The sequence below is a fragment of the Callospermophilus lateralis genome, chromosome 6 (assembly GCF_048772815.1).
Source record: "Callospermophilus lateralis isolate mCalLat2 chromosome 6, mCalLat2.hap1, whole genome shotgun sequence".
NCBI lineage: Eukaryota > Metazoa > Chordata > Mammalia > Rodentia > Sciuridae > Callospermophilus > Callospermophilus lateralis.
Window position 1 is genome coordinate 57,498,779 of NC_135310.1, and position 20,758 is coordinate 57,519,536.

At 40.4% G+C, this 20,758-nt stretch overlaps 1 protein-coding gene across 2 annotated transcripts in view; it reads right to left on the bottom strand.

Annotated features, from left to right (window-relative positions):
* Sobp (sine oculis binding protein homolog) overlaps positions 1–20,758 on the bottom strand; it is a 160,199-nt gene that overhangs the window by 99,769 nt on the left and 39,672 nt on the right. For both annotated transcript variants that reach the window (XM_076859882.2, XM_076859881.2), the window contains exon 4: positions 19,313–19,464. In XM_076859882.2, coding sequence (XP_076715997.2) covers positions 19,313–19,464 — 152 coding nt within the window. The remainder of the gene's footprint in view (positions 1–19,312; positions 19,465–20,758) is intronic.

The window sequence follows — 20,758 nt, forward strand, 5'->3', positions numbered from 1 at the left end:
ATTACCAGCGTTGTAACTTTAATACCATCCATTTCAAGAGGTCTATGTCTGCTTAAGTACTGCACGAACTGTTAGGAAAGGGTGTCACTTGTTTCTGAAGTTTGTATCAGAAAGGAGCATCTCCCTAGTTTGGAGGCTAATCCTATGAGGTTTATTATAGGATGGCTACTCTAAAAATTTCCCTGGGGACACCAAGCACACAGTAACGCCTCTGCTCTCCCGTGTGGCGGTGCTGTCCTACGTGCTGATAGGTGTATAGCTGACCTCTGTCTCTTCTAAGCCTTCACTCCAGGTTGCATAGGTCAGAAACCCTTCCAATCTGATTTAAGGGAAGAAACTTGATTTATACAAGAGCAGATGAGGAGGTGAATTCTCTCACTTCCAATAACATTTACTTATGATCCTACACCTGGATTCCAAAGATCTACAGATGGATTCCAGAAAGTCCAAGAACCCCATGAAATTATCTGTAAAATTCTGTGTTTGTGTCTATTCCTGAGAGAGGGTCCAATATGAGGCTTTCGGCAAATTTTCAAAGAGGGTCATAACTCAAACAAAAGGTTGAGAACTCCCACTCAGACAGTTGTACATGTAAGTTTATACCCCATGCCACCCCACCTCACCACACCTCTAATGTAGCTTTGAGAATCAAATTATTTAAGCTGGAAAACCTTAGCTAGCATTTATCAGCCTCCTTTAAAATACATCCATCCACTCCTCCTTCTTGGTAGCCCAGTTGTCCTCCCAAACACCTTCCCTGATGTTGGCCAGTCCTTGTAAAGGATAAGCCCTGAGCCCTGGGCCATGCCTAGCAACACAGCTCTGTGACACAGCCCTGGGCATCATCTTTGTGGCATGAAGATCAGGCCAAACCCAGCAGTAGTCTATCCTTCTGTTCAGCTCCTCGTAACCTTAGTCCCAAAGCTCAGAACTATAGTGAGGAGCTACTTTGGAGGCTGTACCTCATTGTCGGGTCCTCCTCTAACCTTTGGCTTTCTTACCCTTGCCCCTTCTCCACCAGGCCCTCTCTGCCTTCCTTTGTTTAATTATCACCTGATTAAAGAGCTTGACATGGCACATTTGAAATGTGAGTATTCATTCCCTTTACTGTGTGATCAATACACCAATGGCTCCCAATTCTCCAGTGAGACAAATGCTGATGTTAAAAAATGATAAAAGCAGTAGTCGTTGACCATTTTAAGGAATAAATATGACTGCATTAAGAGAGCCCACCGTGAAAGTTTAAAACAATTGCTAATGCCTTGATTTAATATGGTGAGGCTACAGAGTTAAGGTGGAAGAGAACCCAGTGGTGAGATCCTGAAGGCTCTTCATCTTCTGTCGTAATGGAACTTCATCATTCTGCAGAAATGAATCTCATCATCACCATTCTCCACACGGGTTCTAAACCCATCAGTGAGTCCCAAACAGCAATTTTTAATAGACTAGAACAAAACTGGAAATATCAGAGCACAGCAAATAGAAAAATAAGTATTGTCTCATGAAACCTATGTGTTGGTTTTATAGATATACCCTGTTTTGTGTGTGTGTGTGTGTGTGTGTGTGTTCTAAAGGCCAAACATTTCTCACATTTTAGCACTTCTAAAATCACGATGCACTTTATAATTCTTGTTGGCAAGGATGCAGTTGTGACATAATTGTGCAGAAATATGTTGATACTATCTGGCACGATCAAGAAAATACCAGTTTCAACGTGGCTTGGAGTCTGTGAGATAGGATGAGTATGTGTGTGTGTGTGTGTGTGTACACGTGCACGCATGTGCATACTCAAGTGCATGGACTTAATGTTAAAGCAAATAAGTTCATGATAAATAAAAGTTTGAAAAACAGCACATGGAGCCATTTTATAAAGTTCATCCAATGTGCAGTTACTAAACATTGATACTGGATCATAAAGAGGATTGGTTCTTATTGCTCTTCAGGCAACTGCGACTACCATTCTCCTCTTCTCTTCCTGACCCTGGAACCCTCATCAGAGCTGACACATCCGTTGTGTATTTGCTTTTCCTTAATTCAGTGACCCCCGCAAGTCACTTACTTCTCAGGACCACAGTTTTCTCATCTGTAATTGGAGGAAGTTGAAGAATCATACTAACATCGCTTTATGTTTGAACAGGTTAGGACGCTCCTGAGTCTGCCACTCTCTGCATTGCTATATTCATGAACCCCATCTGTTAATTTTTCCACTTCTCTGCCTCCTTTAGCCTTTGAAGCAGACTTCTTTATAAAAATCACCCAAAGACCAAGTGATGTCAAAATCAATTTTTTTTAAGTCATGTAATAATGTTTCGAGTATTCCTATAAAATTTGTAATGTTTTAAAATGCTAAAATGCAGGAATCACAGTAAGGGTTCATTGGTTTTTTAACATGTGACATGTGCAATTGTCGTTCCTGACTCACCTCTTCTTTGTGTGTGTGTGTGTGTGTGTGTGTGTGTGTGTGTGTGTGTGTGTATTTATTTTAGATGTTGATGAGCCTTTATTTTTTTGGTTTATTTTTATGTGGTGCTGAGAATCGAACCCAGTGCCTCACACATGCTAGGCAAATGCTCTACCACAGAGCCACAAACCTAGCCCCTCACCTCCCCTTTTGAGCCTTGCTATCCTTAGCTATTTTCTAGCCACTCTTGTTTCCTGAATTTACATTTTGGTCTCTATGTCAGCATGTATTCACTCAAGGATAGAGCCTGGCCTGGGCCAGATAAGTTACCTATGGTCCCTGGTCTATGGACCCACATCTGTTCTAGTGGCCTCCTGTCATATAATTTATTTGTGGGTCTCCCCTACTCAACTGTGAGAGCCTTAGAGGCGAAGACCTCTCCTTATTTATCTTGGTATCCCTAGCCACAGAACAGCAGCTGGCCTGCTGCAGATGCTCAATAACGCTTGTTGAATAAATGAATAAGTGGAGAAATGTTCAGCATGAAGTCAGCTTCCCCACAAGCACAGGAAAACTCACACACTTGGGCATTCTTCTTCAAGCAGAAACCATGGCATAGATTTCTAGGTTTCAGGGCATCCAGCCCAGAGACAAATCCCAGCCTTTGACAACCTCACTGGGTGGCCAATTCATGCATTCATTGCACATACACCAATTTGCGAATGAAGATGCATTCTTGTGCTTCTCTCCAGCCTTTCTTTCTCCAACCTAGAATAGTATCCTGGCCCAAGGCTGGAATGTGGGTCAACCTGTCCCTGACCCTGATAGCAACTGCCCCTGAGAGGGGGCTGAGTGACAGAAAGAGTTATTACAGTCTCAGGACCCAAGAACTAAATGAAGCAACTAACTTCCTTCTGTCCCCTCTAGTCTTCCAGGTATGGAGTGGACAGGCCCCAAAGTGGGCTGCCCAGACATGAATAAGGCCTAAGATGCTATGTCCAGTACCCACATGCTCAGAAGGCTTATAGCAAGAATGCCTTAGCAACCACTTGCCAGGCTTCTGATCTCCTAGAGAGGATAAGTGACAGGGGATAACTGTAATAATCACTTTGACAAGAGATTTTATTCAATGTATCACTCCTTCTCCCTACAAACATAGGGAGAAAGAAACCAACAAGTCCATCACTTTTACTATTCCCTGGCAAAACATTAATCCAAATATCTAGCCCTGGGAATGTTAAACATCTCCTTGTACAGTATTGAATTATATGAGCATAAAGAATTAAAATTAATCAGGCATGGTAGTGTATGCCTCTAATCCCAGGAATTTGGAAGGCTGAGGCAGGAGAATCCAAGTTTAAGGCCAGCCTCAGCAACTCAGAACCTTTTAAAAAAAAGAAAAAAGAAAAGAAAAGAAAGGATTGGGGATATAGCTCAGTGGTAGAGCATCCCTGGGCTTAATCCCCAGTACCCCAAGATAGATAGAGAGATAGATACATACATATATACATACATAAATACATACATACACACACACCTACATACATACATACTGATATTTACTAAGTTCTAGATCACTGCATCAGAAATGTAAAGAAAGTGAGCAGAGATGTTTGAATAAAGAGGAAAGTAGTGCTGGTGGTGGATGGAAATGTTAACTCAAGCTCTACCTCCATTCACATCAGTGTCGATAATTTTCTTCTCTCTTCATTTAATGCTAAATAACTCTCTAAATGAAACATGATAAGGCATGTAAACTTTTCATCCAACTCTTTCTGAATTTCTAATTCTGATTGTCTTGATTTAAAACTCAATAAATCCAAATGATTTCTATGAGCTTCTACCTCTAGCAAACGGCTTCCGAGCATGCCTCTTCATAATTAATTCTCTGGGTTTCACCTATTTTTGATTCATTCTTTAAGTTTGAATGCACTGGAGTTTGGGAAGCCAATATTGTTTTCTGATCATTAAACAATTCAGGATAGGGCTGAGGCTGTGGCTCAGGGGTAGCGCACTTGCCTGGCATGTGTGAGCTACTGGGTTCAATTCTCAGCACTTCGAATAAATAAATAAAATAAAGACCTATCAATAACAAAAAAATAAATAAATAAATGAAACAATTCAGGATAAAGAAAACTGAAAATGATATCATTGATACAAGGCTCTTTCTGGTGCCCACAGGCCATAAGATTGAAGATTTTTTTTTTTTTAAATCACTATTAATTTGACGTTAGGTTTAAAGTTCCATGAAATTTACAGCAACGATATCTGCCTCCTTCACATTGGATTCACAAATTCCTCGTACTCAGTGAATTATCTCAATATCATTCGACTAAATCAGGTTCCTGGGAGGTGAGTCCACCTTCTCTCCTTTTCATTTACTGGAAGAGTGGCCCTCACCTCTTCCCTGAAGCATGCTCCATCAGCTGCGCAGTGCAATTCTGCTGTAGTTTGGATCTTAAATGTCTCCCAGAGGCCTGTGTGGCAAAGGCTTAATCCTCAGGGTGGGGAAATCCAAAGGTGGTAGATCCTGTAGGCAGTGGGGCCTAGCAGGAGGTCTTGGGTCACTGGGGACATACCTGCCCCAAAGGGCATTGTGATACCTTTGTCTTTTCTCTCTTTTGCTTCCTGGCTATGAGGTGACCAGTTCTGCTTCACCACGCTCTCTTACCCTAATGGGTTGCCTCGCCACAGGCCCAAAAGCAATGGGGCCAACTGATCATGGACTGAAACCGCCTAAACTGTGAGCCAAAATAAACCTTCTCTCATCATAAGTTGATTATCTCCGGTATTTGTTATAGTGATGGAAAGCTAACACAAATACAAAGAGGGACATGTTTTCCCAAACCAGAAACTCATCAACTTGAACCCTGAAGCATGACATCTGAATACCTAACTGTTAAGAGCAAAAGCAGCTCACAAGAGCGATCCACGATCATTAACAACCTGCTTGCATTTCAGGCTGCCTCCGTGGATTAATATGTGCACTATGTATTAAACCATCTGCCACAGAGTTCCACCCGGTCTTTCTCCATGGTGGCCAACTGCAAAGGTTAGCCCTGAGTGTTAAGAAGCAGGGTACGATTTCATTACATCTATCTTTACCAATTCTTTAGTTTCAGCATTGGTTCTTTTGTCCTTGACACTATACCTTTGCAGCCTTTTGTGTCCTATATTTGCATAGTCTGAGGTCTAATGAAAATACATTTAATCCTCTATGTCAACTAGCTTGAGGTTCAGTGTAGTCTTTTATAAAAGGGAAATGGAATACACATTTCCTGTGAAAATGGGACATAGATTGACTATCAGCATATTGCTTGATGTGCCTTGGTCCACATCAAAAAATTGTCTTTAGTGCAGTCAAGCATTTAAAACCTCTTTCTTCTTTTCTTTTTTCTTCTTTTTTTTTTTTTAATTAATTTTAAGCCGGCAACAAAATGTGTCCCCTACAGAGTGGACCAACTTCTGCTCTCTGGGAATGCTGTCATTGGTACCAGAGCATTCGAGGATGAAAACTTTTTGCTTCCTTGTGCTAGTTGACAGGTGAGTGAAGGGAATTGCTTCTGATGTCAGGTTACCTCATTATACTTACATATCTGTAGAGCAGACTATGTCCTTATATGTATATACCTGTGGAGGTACAGACAGGAAAATAATCCTCTGTGGTTTTTCAAATGAAAACAACCTAGAGAAAGTAGCAGATGTCCCCTCCCCACTGTCATCTACTTCCAAATAAGCAAACAGTCTATTAAGTGACACTACTACTAATATACGCCCTTGGGATGGCAGGCTAGTAATTTATCTGTACTCTGAGGAATATCATCCATTCCTTACGCAGGTTCTTAATCCAAGGCAAGGCTTTATTCCCTGTCTTCATTCCTCAAGGGTCCCTTCTGAGGGAGTCAGCCAACTTCTAAGTGAATTACTTGGATTTCTGAAAACGCAAATGACTTACCTTATTATGTGCAAGGCTATATTTAGCAAATATATTTAGGTTTATATCAAAGGCTAACACAAGACACAAATACTGTTTGTCAGTTTTCTCGGAGGACACCTCTCACATAGTGACCCTGCAATCTCTGCACTGTCCTGTTATTCTCCAGAGCCTGACTTCTCTCAAAATTATGCTGCTGGAAGTTCACAGATCTCAAGTCCAGAGGCTCTCTGGATGCGCTGTGTGGACACATGCATGTGCAGGGGAACACACCCAGAGAGGGCCATCCCTGTGGCCTCAGGGGTGCCCTCAAAAGAGGTCGGATGCTCTCTCATCCCAGTGGCTTCCCAGTTCTCAGGTACACCTCCAAGTTTAAACAATACCATCAGCAACATCATACTTTATTTGCTCCTTATGCCTGGGACCCTCTTATTTATTGCTCTTAAGCTTCTTAAATTTACTTCAGCTGATACTCCTTGGAGATTCAATCACCATTTAAATTGCATCAAGTCCCTATAAAATCTGCTCTACATCAAAGACCAGTGCACATCCAGGGGGCCACACCCAACACTCTGCACCCTGCATCTTTCTCTTCTTTGCTTTCTAATGTCCTTGGAGCCCAGCTTCTGATATCCAACATACATAAGCACACTGTGCGTCTTCACAATCTTGGCTTGCTTTTTGAAATGTCATCTGTTTGCCCTCTCCCTTTCCCATTGGTCTTTAACATGTCTTCCGAGTTTCCTGAGACAGATTTTTCACTTTTCTAAAGAAGGCCTTTTTAGCACTAATAAAACTTTCATACTTGTCTGCTTAATCACGCCAGCTTTACTGTCCCCTTTTTACTTTTTGTTTTTGGCTCAGAGGTATATGAACCATCTGTGCCTCTAAAACAGTTTGCTTAAATAGCCTCCAGGCAGATTTTATGGTTTTTAAGTTTTTTACTTTAACCTTCAGCCTGCTGTTAGCCATTTTCATCACAGTTTTAAAATCAGCCTCTTTTGGAAACAACTATCACTATTTGTGGGTTTTCAGGAGCTACTGGAACTGGAAAGGGGGCTGCCAACTCAAATGAACCAGAGGTCTCTGGTCCACAGTCACCTGAGGCGGGTGCAGGTATAGTTAACCTTGACATGGGCCAGCACCTCTACTCAGCATTCAGAAGAGCAATGCAGACACCTCTCCTTTAGAATACCTATGTCCACATCACCCAGGTCGGACCCAGGAGGATAAAAATCTGAATTGCTTACCTGCCTATTTATTTGTCACTACATTTATACAGTTTTCATCATGATCCAAGGCACTAAAGCCAGATCCCAGGCTGAAACAAAGAACACAAACAAAGGGAGGAGAATCCATTCCCTCCCACCACGCCATGTGTCACCAGAGTTGCCCTCTGTCATCGTGCCAACGGATAGGCTGTGCTATTTCCATTTGATCACAGTTGTCTGATCTGAGTGTCAAAAAGTTTTTCTCTGTCATGGAATTCATCATTGCTAAACTTCTTATTGCATTAATGTTAACATAGCTACATAGTTAACATAGCTCTATAGTTCTCTCTATAAACAAAACTGCATCTCTGCTTCACACCCAGGGCTGGGGGCAGCTGAGCATGTGCTCCTTCTCTGGCTCTTTCCATCAAAAAGTGGTTTATCCCATTTATTTTTAGCCACATTCATCAGAAAGTAATTACTGTTCACTATTCTCCTCTTTCAAAACAGTACATTTTCACCCAATCTTTTCTCCATTGTTATCATTGCTTTTCTGACACATTTGATAATTAAAACTACATAAGCTCTTATAGTCATTTTTATTTTATTATTATTTATTTGCAAAGCACTTCTACTTTCAAGAGCTATAAGCTGCCTATACTCTGAAGTGAATTCATATGATGGACAAACACCTTAGCCCAGGAAGCTGAATGAAAGGTCAGGGAGGCAGAGGCCAGTAGGCAAGTAAGGAGTCCCCAAGGGTTGGCAGGAAGAATGAATACACAAACAAATAGATAAATGGGGTTATGGTTTGGGGGAACATTTTATTTGTTCAATTTTTTTCTTGTTTGCAGGCAATGCTCCATTGCCCCACAAAGAACTTGAAATGAACAAGGAAGGAACAAATCCATGCACAATTGAAAATCGTGATGCTCTGTCCTCAGCTGAGTGCATCTCCCTTCCCTCTTTCCCTACTCAACACCTCTTCATCTTCAGACTTCAGTTCTAGCTCCACTTCCTTAGGGAAACTTCCAGATCTCCTGATTAGTCAAATCCCCCTGTTAGAGGCTCTCATGGCACTGGGCCCATGTCATCATAAAACCTGAACAATGTCCACTTCACATTTGGGTTATTTTAGAGTAAATGTCTGTCTCCCAGTAAGCTTCATGAGAGCAGGGACCAGGATTTTTTTGGCCACTGTTACTCCAATGCCTTCTACCATGCCTGGCATATAGTGTCTGCTCAACAGATGTTTGTTGTGTACATAGTTAAGACTGTGGAAGCTGCAACTTTCAAGACCTCTTACTCTTTGGGGGACTCTTTTGACCACCTGAACTTGATGCATTCCGCTTCAGAGTACATCACAATTCCCCTGTCCCTTCTGTTTAGCAGACACAATTTTCAGTTACAGAGAAAGCAGCATTCTATCAAGGTGTGCTCTTGATGGGTAACAGTAGCCTCATTCCATCAGACATCTCACGCAAAGCATCTTCCTCCCCAGGTCCAATGTGGTTGTTGGCCAACATCTTCCAGGCCATTTACACTAATGAACTTCATATGTACTAGGCTATCTGTTCTAACTGTAGTATGTTCCTCTTCATAAATGGGGATCTCTAACAGCTAACCATGATCCCTTTGTTTCAGTTCTGTAAATTTCATGTTCTAGAGTCCACAGAGTAGTAAGAGTCAGCTATTTGGCCCTAACATTAGAGCCACTATTCTAAAAATTGGGTTTTTCAAAATAAGTAGTACTACATAGAAGAGGCTATTCATCTAAGCCCCTTATGATAAATATTAACCACATTTTAAATCTTTCAATCCACAACTGTATTCCAGATTACTTCTTCTATATAACAAAGATAGACGTGACACATTCATTTGTAAAGAATTTAACCAAGTGAAATAATCTCATGGACCACCCCTAGTGGTCCTCTCTAGTGGACATTTGCTAGCATCCACAATTGGTTATTACTCTAATCCTCTCTCTCTTTTAACAGTTCCCAGATTTTTATTCTAGGAGCTACACTTCCCCCATGCAGCCCATGAAGTTAGAAGAAATTGTGCTCAACTTCAACAGCAAAGGGAAGACTGACTGGCTCAAGCTAATAAAAACATTCTATTGCTCTGATCATAGTCCCTCATTTGGACATACCCCAAGCATACACTAACCCAGGATTTTATATCCATCAGATGAAAGATGCCTTTTATTGTTTAAACCAGTTTGAGTTGGGTATTCTATTACTTGCATTAAAAAATTCTAATATACCCTATAAGTAACCATCAAACCATGTTTATTGTTTGGATAACATAAGTTCAAAATAGTCCTTTTACCCAAAGTTGGTTCCTTCAAAATTATCATCTCCTTTCCATTATGCTATCTCTAGGCATAGATCTTAAGAAAACCTGTGGATACTGTAGGTCTCCCAGTCCAAGAGTTGGGTTCTGTGTGGAGTGCACCTTCTAACCACCCTACCTCCTCACCAAGTTGGGGACAGACATGTCTACACTAAGGAAAAAAAAAAAAAACTTGCTGTGTCAGAACACTTAACCAACTGTCCATTCTAGGTTCCTTTCAACCCACACCTTAACCCCTTCACCCTTGCATTCCCCCAAAAAGGAAATATTAAATTGATTATGCACCCTTTTGCTACTGGGAAGTGTTCTATAACTAGTAGTGAACCATGCTGTGAAAAAGGCATTTTTAGTTTTCTACTACCAGACACACTCAACTTTGTGGGAATCCTGTTACATTTCTTACTGTCCAAATCCTCTTTGCAGGTGAAATCTTAAATGTATTGCTTCGTTAATAGAAGTCCAATCAACAATAAAAATCAGATCATGGTGGCACATGACTATAATCCCAACAGCTCAGGAGGCTGAGGTAGGATGATTTCAAGTCCAAAGCCAGCCTCAGCAACTTAGCAAGTTCCTAAGCACCTTAGCAAGACCCTGTCGCAAAATAAAAAATAAAAAAGGACCAGGGATATGGCTCAGTGGTTAAGTGCCCCTGGGTTCAATCTCTGGGACCAAAAAAAAAAAAAAAAAAATACAGATTATATCAACACCCGTACGATAGCTACCATCACACTCAGAATGAAATCCGAATGATTATTTCTCCAGCCTTAGTGATTGGGGGTCCCTCATCATCTTGATCATTCACCTTCAGACACTCTGCCCTTCTTGATGTTGTTCAAAACTGCCAAGCCCATTTCTGCCTTACCAACTCTACTTCCCCTCGTCATCCTCCTCTGGGACCCTCTGCTACAAGTTCTTCATACAACTAGGTCCTTCACTTGCCTCCATCCCTACATCACCTTTTCAATGACAGTGCCACAGTCTGGCTGGGCACAAATCACGAGCCACTCAAGCAGGAACAAACTTTATTTCCGAACTCCCTCTAACGCCACCCACGCAGCCTTCTCTGCGACACACCACACACCAACCGGAACTCCCTCTCCCGGAACTTCCCCAACCAACGGGAACTCCCCAGGCAATCCTCGTGAGAACTCCAAAGAAGCGGCGCCCCAGTCGGACAGTAAAGGTCTAATATACAAATTGAATCAATCCAGCATCATCTTAATGGCTCACCACTCAACCATTAGTTCTGGCAAAATGCCAGGGGCCATTCCAACTCAGCTGTGGCTCTCAGCATGAGAGAACCTCACTGTAATATATGAAACAGTACCCCACCACTATCCATCCCCATCCCCACACACTGCTTTTTTTTATATCATTTATCACTATCTGAAATTACATCACTCATATATTTTTTACATTTGTATATCCTTTATCTCCCCCACTAGAATTAAGTCCCTTTAAGGCAGGGACCTTTTCTCTTGTTCCATAGTATATCTATCAAAACTAAAACATGCCTAGCACATTACCTTTGATCAGGCTAACTGTCCCCCTCGCCCTTGATGACAACAATGTAAACTTAAGAAACACAGCCCTATAGATGATCACAGAAACTATCAGGACTTTCAAAGATTCTTCTTATAACAAAAAGTTGCCTGTGCTCAACATATTTTAAATAATGTAAATCATCTATCAAGACAGATTACAAGATGACACATCATTTATTGGATCCTTATAGAAATCACCCCTTTAACAAGGAGGTTTTGGCAAAAGGCCTGTGAAGAAAATGAAGAGTCATAATACCTCAAAATTCCTGTTACTCACTGAACACTCAAAATACATGTAGCTTTTAATGCTAATTAGCTAATCAAAATTAAATATTAAGAAATTTTAAGTTTGTGTGGATGCAAAATCTTTGACTTCTGTCATGAATCGTGGAAAAAAAACGATCTTTCAAAGTAAAAACAGTTGTTTTTCCACAATCAAAAGTGGTCAAGTACGTTTAAATACATTACAACATATTTGTGAAGGAATTCTCCTGCATGTCTCCAAAGTTTTCTCACAAATCAGTATAATGTTTCCAAAGCACATTTGGAAGTTAAAAAAAAAATCATATCTACTAACTATATTTTCTCTAGTCGAAGATGAATTAAGTAGAAAATACATTAATATCTGAATTTATAATAGAGTGGGTAACCCTTAACCAGAGCAAACTAATGAGGAATATTTCACCATGGAAGGATTAATCAGGGCTCGCCAATGCTGTGCAGTTTGACATTTTAAGGACTTAATCATGAACGAATTTTATTCTCCTATTTACTTTTCATCATGGGGATGACTTACAAAGACATTACACATTAGAATAAATGTAATTCTTGAGCTTAATCTTGTCACTTTTAAGTAATGTTAGTTTAAATAATATTCCATAGCTTAGAAACAGTCCTCATGGGGCAACACTATGCCTTCTCTGGGCCAAATTCAGTCCTCAAATGTGGAGCCAGTATTAACATGGACCCAGTGAGCCTCAGAGCCTAATCTGACTCCCTGTTAACACTGAGACAACAGGAATCCTGGGAGGTTGTGATTGCTGGACATTGACTTCTATCCCCAGCCATTGATTATCTCTCTCTTTGTTAAAGACTACAGGAGTTTCATTTAACTAGAGTGCTCAGTAAATTGCGGCAGAGTCCAAGCATCTTTTATGGATTCATTAAACCATTGATCTGCCTTCCCAGGCTTGTAGTAGTGCCCAACTCTGGCCCACAGCCTGTGTTTACAGAAAATGCAATAGACTGATGTGTGCAACCTCCAAGAGTAGATTCCATCCAACTGTGTGCACAGTCACCCAAAGGGTGGTTGGTAACCCAGGGGGTCTCTACTCTCAGTCTGAATTGCTGGGGTAGAAATTAAGCAGCTCTCTGCGGCAAGATTTTCTTTTTTCCATCCCAATCCGTGATAATATGAACACAGAGCAAAGAGCGCAAAGAACAGAGAATTACACATGGCTTGCACAGTTCACACTTTCATTGATGTATTCAAAAGCTATTCAGAGGTACTGAAATGAAGGAAACTAAAAATAACCACAGGCATGCCTATCATTTGGATTTGCTGTATGTATCCTTCTTGGGTATACTAGGTTTGGTGACCAGACATTGCAAACATTTATGAGAGAAATTCTGGACTCAATCTACTACTTAAAATATCTCAAGGCAAACCACCTGCCCTTTTATGCAGGCACTTATTTAGATATGTAACATTTTTAACAAAAGCATTTGAATTAACAGAGCATAACTTCAATCCCAGGAAAATGCATAATCATTTTCACTTGGTTTATCTGGACAGCTCACTCAGTTCTCTTAGAAGCTTCTCCCCTCCTCAGGTCTTTATTAATAAGGTCGCGTGACCCTGTCCTTTTTAAGTCAGGCACAAAGAGTACCTCTGTGCTGAATACAGCTTATGATGAGGGAAGCACATCAAAACAAACCATTAGATATTCTTTAAATGTTCATTCTTCAGATAAAACTGAACACCATTAGTGGCAAGGGTGAGAAACGTGGCAATGCAAGTGACTGGATCAATAAGGAGAATGTACGTCCCAAATAAATAGTTCCCTTCCTGATCATTTGTTTACTGAACTACCTACTGCCCAAACAGACAGTTGGACTATGAACTCCAAATGCACACATTCATCACTCTGCAGCAGCAGTCACCAGAGCACAATGTGGCTGATGCAATCTGACACTGTGGTTAATGTTAAAAGGGAGCGTGCCTCCTAGATGGATTGGATAATTACCGGCAGTTCAGATGAGAAAAACTTGATTTAAGTGAAAAGCGCTAGCTATCACCAGAAGGATGGCCAGAGATTTGCTGTGTCTGAAAATTAACATTCCGGCATAGATGTCAATAGCCCTGTGTATTGATCCCCAGGTGACCGGATGTGGGTCTATGAAAAATTCCCTCTCTTCCTTCCGATCATTGAAAAGAAATGTTGGACACCAGCTGAAGCTATTTAGAGCTTTGATCATCTCCTCACATTTAATCTAAAATATCTAATATTATTCAGAAAATGACATCTATTCTGAGTAACAGAATTAGTTCTCCGGTTTTCCCCACCACCATACAAAATGTAGCCCATTAAGAATCAGAAGTGGTTGCTTATCCTTTCTTTCAGTACAAACCCATTTGCCCCATTCTGTTTGTGTTCCAGGTTTCCCTTAAACTACTGTTTCTCAAGGGGTTCTCAAGTGTTTGGGGAAAAGGAAGATCACATGCCTATTTCCCCACGCTCCTGATGGCTAGCTGCCTAGGGCACTGTGCCCTACTGGCCTGCAGAACCTCAGCCCTGGAACCCTGCTGGTTTTCCTCAGGAGCCTGTGCTTACACTTTAAGTTGACCTACACTTTACTTTCCCTTCCAGAATTTTCCCGTTCTAACCCCTCCCCAAAATGTATTTCCAAAGGCAAATGCTTCCCTCTCCTCTGCCATTGCTTTTCCCAGCAGCCCACCAATATTCCATTTCATATTTTCAAACAGGACAGACCAAGAAAACTGTTGGGTTTGTTGTTCTCCCAAGAGCTTCTTAAGGACTCTCCTATTTACTTGCCTGAAAGGGAACTCAGCCACTGACCTGCAGAAAAATGCTCAGGAGGAGGAGGCCACTCTAACACAAGACTGTGGGCAGACCTACAGCACAATTCCAAAGGAAACTGCAAAACCAAGGCCTTGTCCTGAAGTCCAAGGTATAGAAAGACAGACCCAATAGTTGTCTGGTGCCTGATACAAACAAGGTGAATCCACTCCAAGAACCCTGGGGCGCCCTGGGTTCACTTACTTTTGGACCAAAGATATTCACAAACAACTGGCAAAAGCAAGTCTGCAGCCTGAGCTTCAGGCGGTCAGGGAACATTAATTGCAAGTAATTTCTTAATGTCCTTCTCCAAACCTTCATGAATGATAGCCATTTTGTAAATTAAATCTTGCAGGTGTTTAAAGGAAAAAAGTAGACAGGTTAATCACTAGATTAACAGGGCAATTGTTACACATTTCTTCTGCACTACTAGGTTCTATAATTAAGTCTGAAACCAAGAAGTCTTTCCTAGGATATGTTCGAGTTTAATAAAAAGACAAATAGCCTATGATTAAATAAAGTATAACTCCAAATAACATGATGATACATGCTAATTAGTGATGGTTTCCTCCAAAAGAGATCTCTTTAAATAAGAGATTACTTTGTATCCAGGGATATAGTTTGAAAGTAAAATCAATGTTTATTATTCAATATTCTCCTCATTAAGAACTTGTTATTATTGTAGTGATTGTTAGATAATCTTAATGGCACCATCATTTTCAAATGTTATTTCTGTTTATATAATTTTTGTTTTTAATGCACCCATGTCCTCATCTCTATATATATTCATGGAAGGCTCTTCCACTATGGTCTATTGGGAATAGCAACATTGTGATATTGAAGAAATATTTCTAACTATTCCTGTTTAAAATCACAAGAAAACCAGAGTTAAACAAAACTTTGATGCTCTCAGGAATTTGTTTATTACTAAATTATCAATGTTATTCATCTCTAGAGAACACTATAAACTTGAGATTTGGACATGGAAAGTGATGATCATCCTTTACTTTGCCTGCTTTGGCCATTTTTCTTGCACTTTGACTTCCAGTTTGATTTCTGGATATTAGTTTAGACAACAGAATATTTCCCATGCAAAAGGAAAAAGATCAAACATAGGCTCTGTGGAAGTGGCTACTATTTGTGGTCTTGTTTGTTACTTTCCTTTTTAGAGAGAGATAGTTACAAAGAATATTTTTAAGCATCTGCTGTGCAAAGTAAAACTGGTATTTCAAAGTTGAACTAAATGTTTCTGCATCTCTTGCAAACCTTTTAAGAAAACTTGCAACTTTCCAACTCCTAGATGAATCACTAGGCTAAAAATGTTCTCAAGTTCTGCTCTTCTGTGGCCTCAAAAAGGGCTAGTCCCCTGAAAAATCTCTAGTGCCTCAAATATTGAGATGGGCATCCCATTGTTCACCCAATGCCGAAAGACTACAGGAGTTTTTGTTTTTGTTTAATCCACTGGTTCAAAACTTTTCAGCTAGCAATTTAACTTTTTGGAAAGAAGTATTCTACAAAATATATTATGCATTAACAATATACACTTCTAAGAGTCAACATCCTGAAATGTGTAAACTTGTAGTTAGATTCCTTGGGCAAATACAGCTGTGATTCACAGGCTTCTCCCAGCAGTGTTCAGCAGAAGCAGTTTGAAAAAAGTCTACATACTTGTGACAATCTAAACACCTTTTCAAATCAATTTTAAATTCTGTTGAAAAATATAACCTACATGCCATAAAGGGTTAACTTGGCTTCCATCTATTCCACCTTACTTCATCATGCTAGGGTTTATGAGAGATGGCTTGACATTTTTTTCAACCTACTCCATTCACCATGTACAGAGCCCCAAAGAAAAGGGAAGGTTTGAGAAGCAAATGAAATTTAAAGAGCCCATTTTCAGTGGGCCTTCATTTTGAGAGTTGGGCTATTTTTGTCCTTATTTTTAGCAGCAAAGCAATGCCTGCTTCTATAGCTGAGCACTTGTGAGGAAGAGAGTGCAGGACCACAGGCACAGCTGTCCCATTTGTATTCACAAATGCAGGTGTTGCTCAGACACAAAACAGAGGTCAGCTGAACACTGCTCCTAATTAGCTACCTTTTCTACTAGGATTTTTCTTTGTAAAGTTATGCAGGCAATTTGGGTTCAACTTAGAGACCATTTTTAGATCCCAGCATGCTATCCAGCATGAAATGGGCTGTCATTATAAAGCATAATTTACAGCATAGTTAATTTTACATTTTTTATATCAACACTATACCTAAGACAAAATTCTATTCTGCACACACTCTGTTTTTCATCTATCTCTCAATATACAAAAGAATAGAATTAAGATAGGAAAAAAAAACTGTAATATAGAAGTGGGAAGAATTTTTCCCTTTTTCTAAGTCCACAATTTTAATAAGGAGGACTTCGTTAAATGATACAAGAGACATAGCTATTTGCTATTGTCTTCAGGAGGGAACACTCTGGGGCTTATTATAGTAGTTCTTAGAAATGGCAGGATGGAGACTGGTATCTAATACAATCCATTATGAAACCAAAGCCCTAAATGAAATGACCACAAAATCCTATCAGTTAACAGAAATGCAGCAGCTGTACATGTTTCTTGTAATACAATATAATATTGTAGCAGAGATAACACTTTTAAAATTATAAAACAAAAAATAAAAGAAGCCAGCAGGTGATATGACAAGTTTATTTCTCTATTTGAAAAAACTAAAAATGCATAGCATGGCAGAGCTTTGAAATACATAATAAATAAGAGTGAAAATTGTAGAGAAGTGTCATATTATATGTACACTAATGGGCTACTAGGATCAGCCAGCCAAGTCGCTGTTTAAATATCGAACCAATGCAACTCCCAGACCTTACAAGAGGTCCTAAGACCTACCCCAGTAACTCCTGGTGAGAAGTGCAATGTCAAGCTCCTCCTCTCACTGTCGATTTTACCTACTGTAAGTACTCTAAATACTCATTCTTATCTTGGCTCCAAATTATCTATTTTTCAAAAATGTATGTTGTGGAAGTTTGAATTCAGTTTGACCTTAAGCATCATAATGATTAAAAAAAAAAAAAAAAAAAGCCTATACATTATATAGTATTCTGGACTGCTTTTCCAAGTGGTATCAGGTGCCTTTCTTCAAAGGCTTACTATAAAGTAAATCACTTTGCAAAGTGTCATATGTGTCATCAGGGTTGTGACAAATACATCTGGCTTGATTTCATTCACTATAAGCAGCTCATCAAGATTCAGAACCTTAACCCTTCAGAATTATAGAAGACAAAAAGCCCTGTTCTATAGCCATCTTCTGGGATGGAATGCAAAGTATTTTGTTGTGGTAAGTAGGGCTTTGAAGAAGAAAGCTCTGGGCCCACTCCTGGGATTGTTACTCCAGCGCTCAGCATTCAAAATGGGAGCCCCGGGGTCTTGGAGATCATTTTAATCCTCCTATATTAAAACAAAACGTGTCTCCCAGGCATGTTCTTCTCACCCTCCTCCCCAGAGTCACTGGCCCCTCCCAAGGGAAAGTGAACTCGACTGTTGACCATCCCCAAAGAATTCCAGACAATTTCCTTACTTGACTCCATGTTCCAGTGAAGATTATGAGCCTAATTCTTAAAGACTGCTACTAAAATTCTACCCCACTGAATTCTGCAGCCTAATTCTTCAGGCATTATGTTTTTGGCAGAATGAATGTGACCCAAATTTGCAGCAGATAATTTGCTGCAACAGTGCTTCTTGCAATGCAGTAAGCCCATGCTTAGCATTTCAGAATGGCAAACATTAGACTTTTTAAAAATAATAATTGTTTGCTTCAAGAAAGAACTGATTTTCATTTTGTATTATGGAAAGGAAAATGCTTAGCAAAATGTAGACTGTTTTATAAAGTAAGGAAGCTTCACAGATCAATGAAAAATAATCAAGGACTAGCATTTAACATCAGTACTTGGTGGCAAAATGTTATAGCATTTCTTTAAAGATTAAAAAATTGTTGAGAAAGAGAGAGAGAGAGAGTGTGTGTGTGTGAGAGAGAGAGAGAGAGAGAGAGAGAGAAAATGTGTGTGTGTGTGTGTGTGTGAGAAAAACATCATGCATCCCATTTTCCATTGATGGTGGCTAATAATATTGGAAAAGGACATCTTCAGACCTAGGATGTCTTTTAAAACAAAATAAAAACTATAACTATGGCTGTCCCTGTGTTACCCACCGTGCTTCTCACAAATACTTGGTTGTGTAAGCAATGTTCGTTTATGTATTCATGATTTCCCCTTTTGTCAAGATAAATCAACTTTAACATAGAGTGTTAAGGAGATGTGACGTTTTTCCTGACTAGAATTTGTGGGTCAATTTGTGGAAAGAGCAACAGCAGCATTCCCATTGAGAGTAAGAATTAAACTGGGTGGACTAAAGCTTTCTGGCCATGCTTCTGTGGCTACTTTCTCAGCTCTAGGAAGACATTGCTACCACTTAATCTTTCATGGGCTCTAGACTGCCGTCTGCTACTGAAAAGACTGCCCGTGAGGATACCGGCTGTGATCAGGGTGTCCCCATCAGATTCATTCACCCTCTCAGAATTCAAACACCAAGCCAAGAGAAACTGAAGAACAAGGTTACACGTTAGAAGGGATTCCTTATTCCAAAAAGTTGAGCATGACAGAGGAAGAAAACGGACAAAACAAGGAATAAAAGTACAAAAGGGAAAGGGGGCGCGGCTTGGACTGAGTCTACCAGGCGCATGCGCACTTGGTGGGAGGCCGCGGGGCGCCCTCTAAGGCGGCTTACCTTGTTTCTCTTGAAGTAGGCTCGCCGGCAGGCTGCAAAGCACTTCTCGCTGCAGAAGCTTTTCACCTCGCTTCCCATACTCAGGGAATAGCGCTTGATTCCCACTTTCTGGCACCAGGCACACATTATTTGTACATTTGACACATCATCTTCTATAATAAAAGTATAAGAAAAATGTTCATATCAGAAGCAAACATCCCTTCAAACTTAGACGCACCCTGAACCTGACAGCTCCTGAGGTCTGATCTCAATTTGCAGACCTTACCATTTTTGAGTAGGATGGCCAGCTCTGGGGGTGGGGGTGGGAGAGGGGGTGCTCAGTGCTAGCTCTTGCTCTCGCCCTCTCCACCGCACCCTTCCCTAAGTTTCCAAAAAGCATTTACTTAAACACCAGAGCATGACTGCAGAGCCACAAGAGTTCCTGGGACTTCTCAGCCTAGTTTCAATCTGCCTAACCAGCACCAGGAATGAAGTAATAAACCTTGTAAAATAAATGACCCATTTCTTCGAAGGTCCTGCTTCAAGTCTACAAGACCTGCATTGGGTAAGATAATTTGTAGAGTACTAACCTACAAATGCAATGCCCTCTCATGAACCTTGACAATCAGGGGCCAGGCTCCACCGGGGCATGTTCCCCATTACTGTCAAATGACATGAGCTGTTGTTTACTCTTGAAATATAATGATTTCCAAACCTTGTGTTTAGTTTTAAAAAAAAAAAAAAAAGGAAGATGTAAGTGGCCAGATTCTGGCAATGGGAAGGGAGAAGCCTGGCTGGCTGAGCAGTTTCCTACAATGCAGCCTTCTGGTGCTGATGTCCTCAGGGAGATGCAGGACTGATTTAAATTCTCCTCCACGTGATATGGCTCCTAGTCCCTGGATGGCGGGATGGTAATAGGGATGTCAAATCTTTCTCATCCAGACTGGTGGTCCTCCTGGCTCCTGGAGGACCAGTTAGTCATGTCAAAAGGTAGCTCAGAGTGACTTCAGGTGGTAACAAATATTTCTAATATTTAAAATGCTGCCTTTCTTTTCCTTTGCATGAGAAGAAACAAATATAACTGGCACAATGAGACTAGGATATCACAACCATTACTGCTTAAAATAAACATAGGCTTTTAAAAAGAGTTGGTTAATAAAATATTGAGTAAATCATAGTGCAGGTGATAAGTTATGAAAAATTGAGATGGTGATACTCAAAGGAGAGACACTGGCCTCTTTTAGGGTGAATGAAAGGAGGCCTTTGAAGCCTAAGAAATATTTCCTTGCTGCTTCCTAGGAGCTTTTGCTGTCTCTTGAGCATTCTCTATACTGCCAACTGAATGTGTGTGTGCGTGTGTCTGTGTGTCTGTGTGTGTGTGTGTGTGTGTGTGTGTGTGTGTGTGTCTGGTTGGCACTATTAGCCACCGCTCTTCTTCCTTCATGGAATTTTTTTTGTTTTTGTACT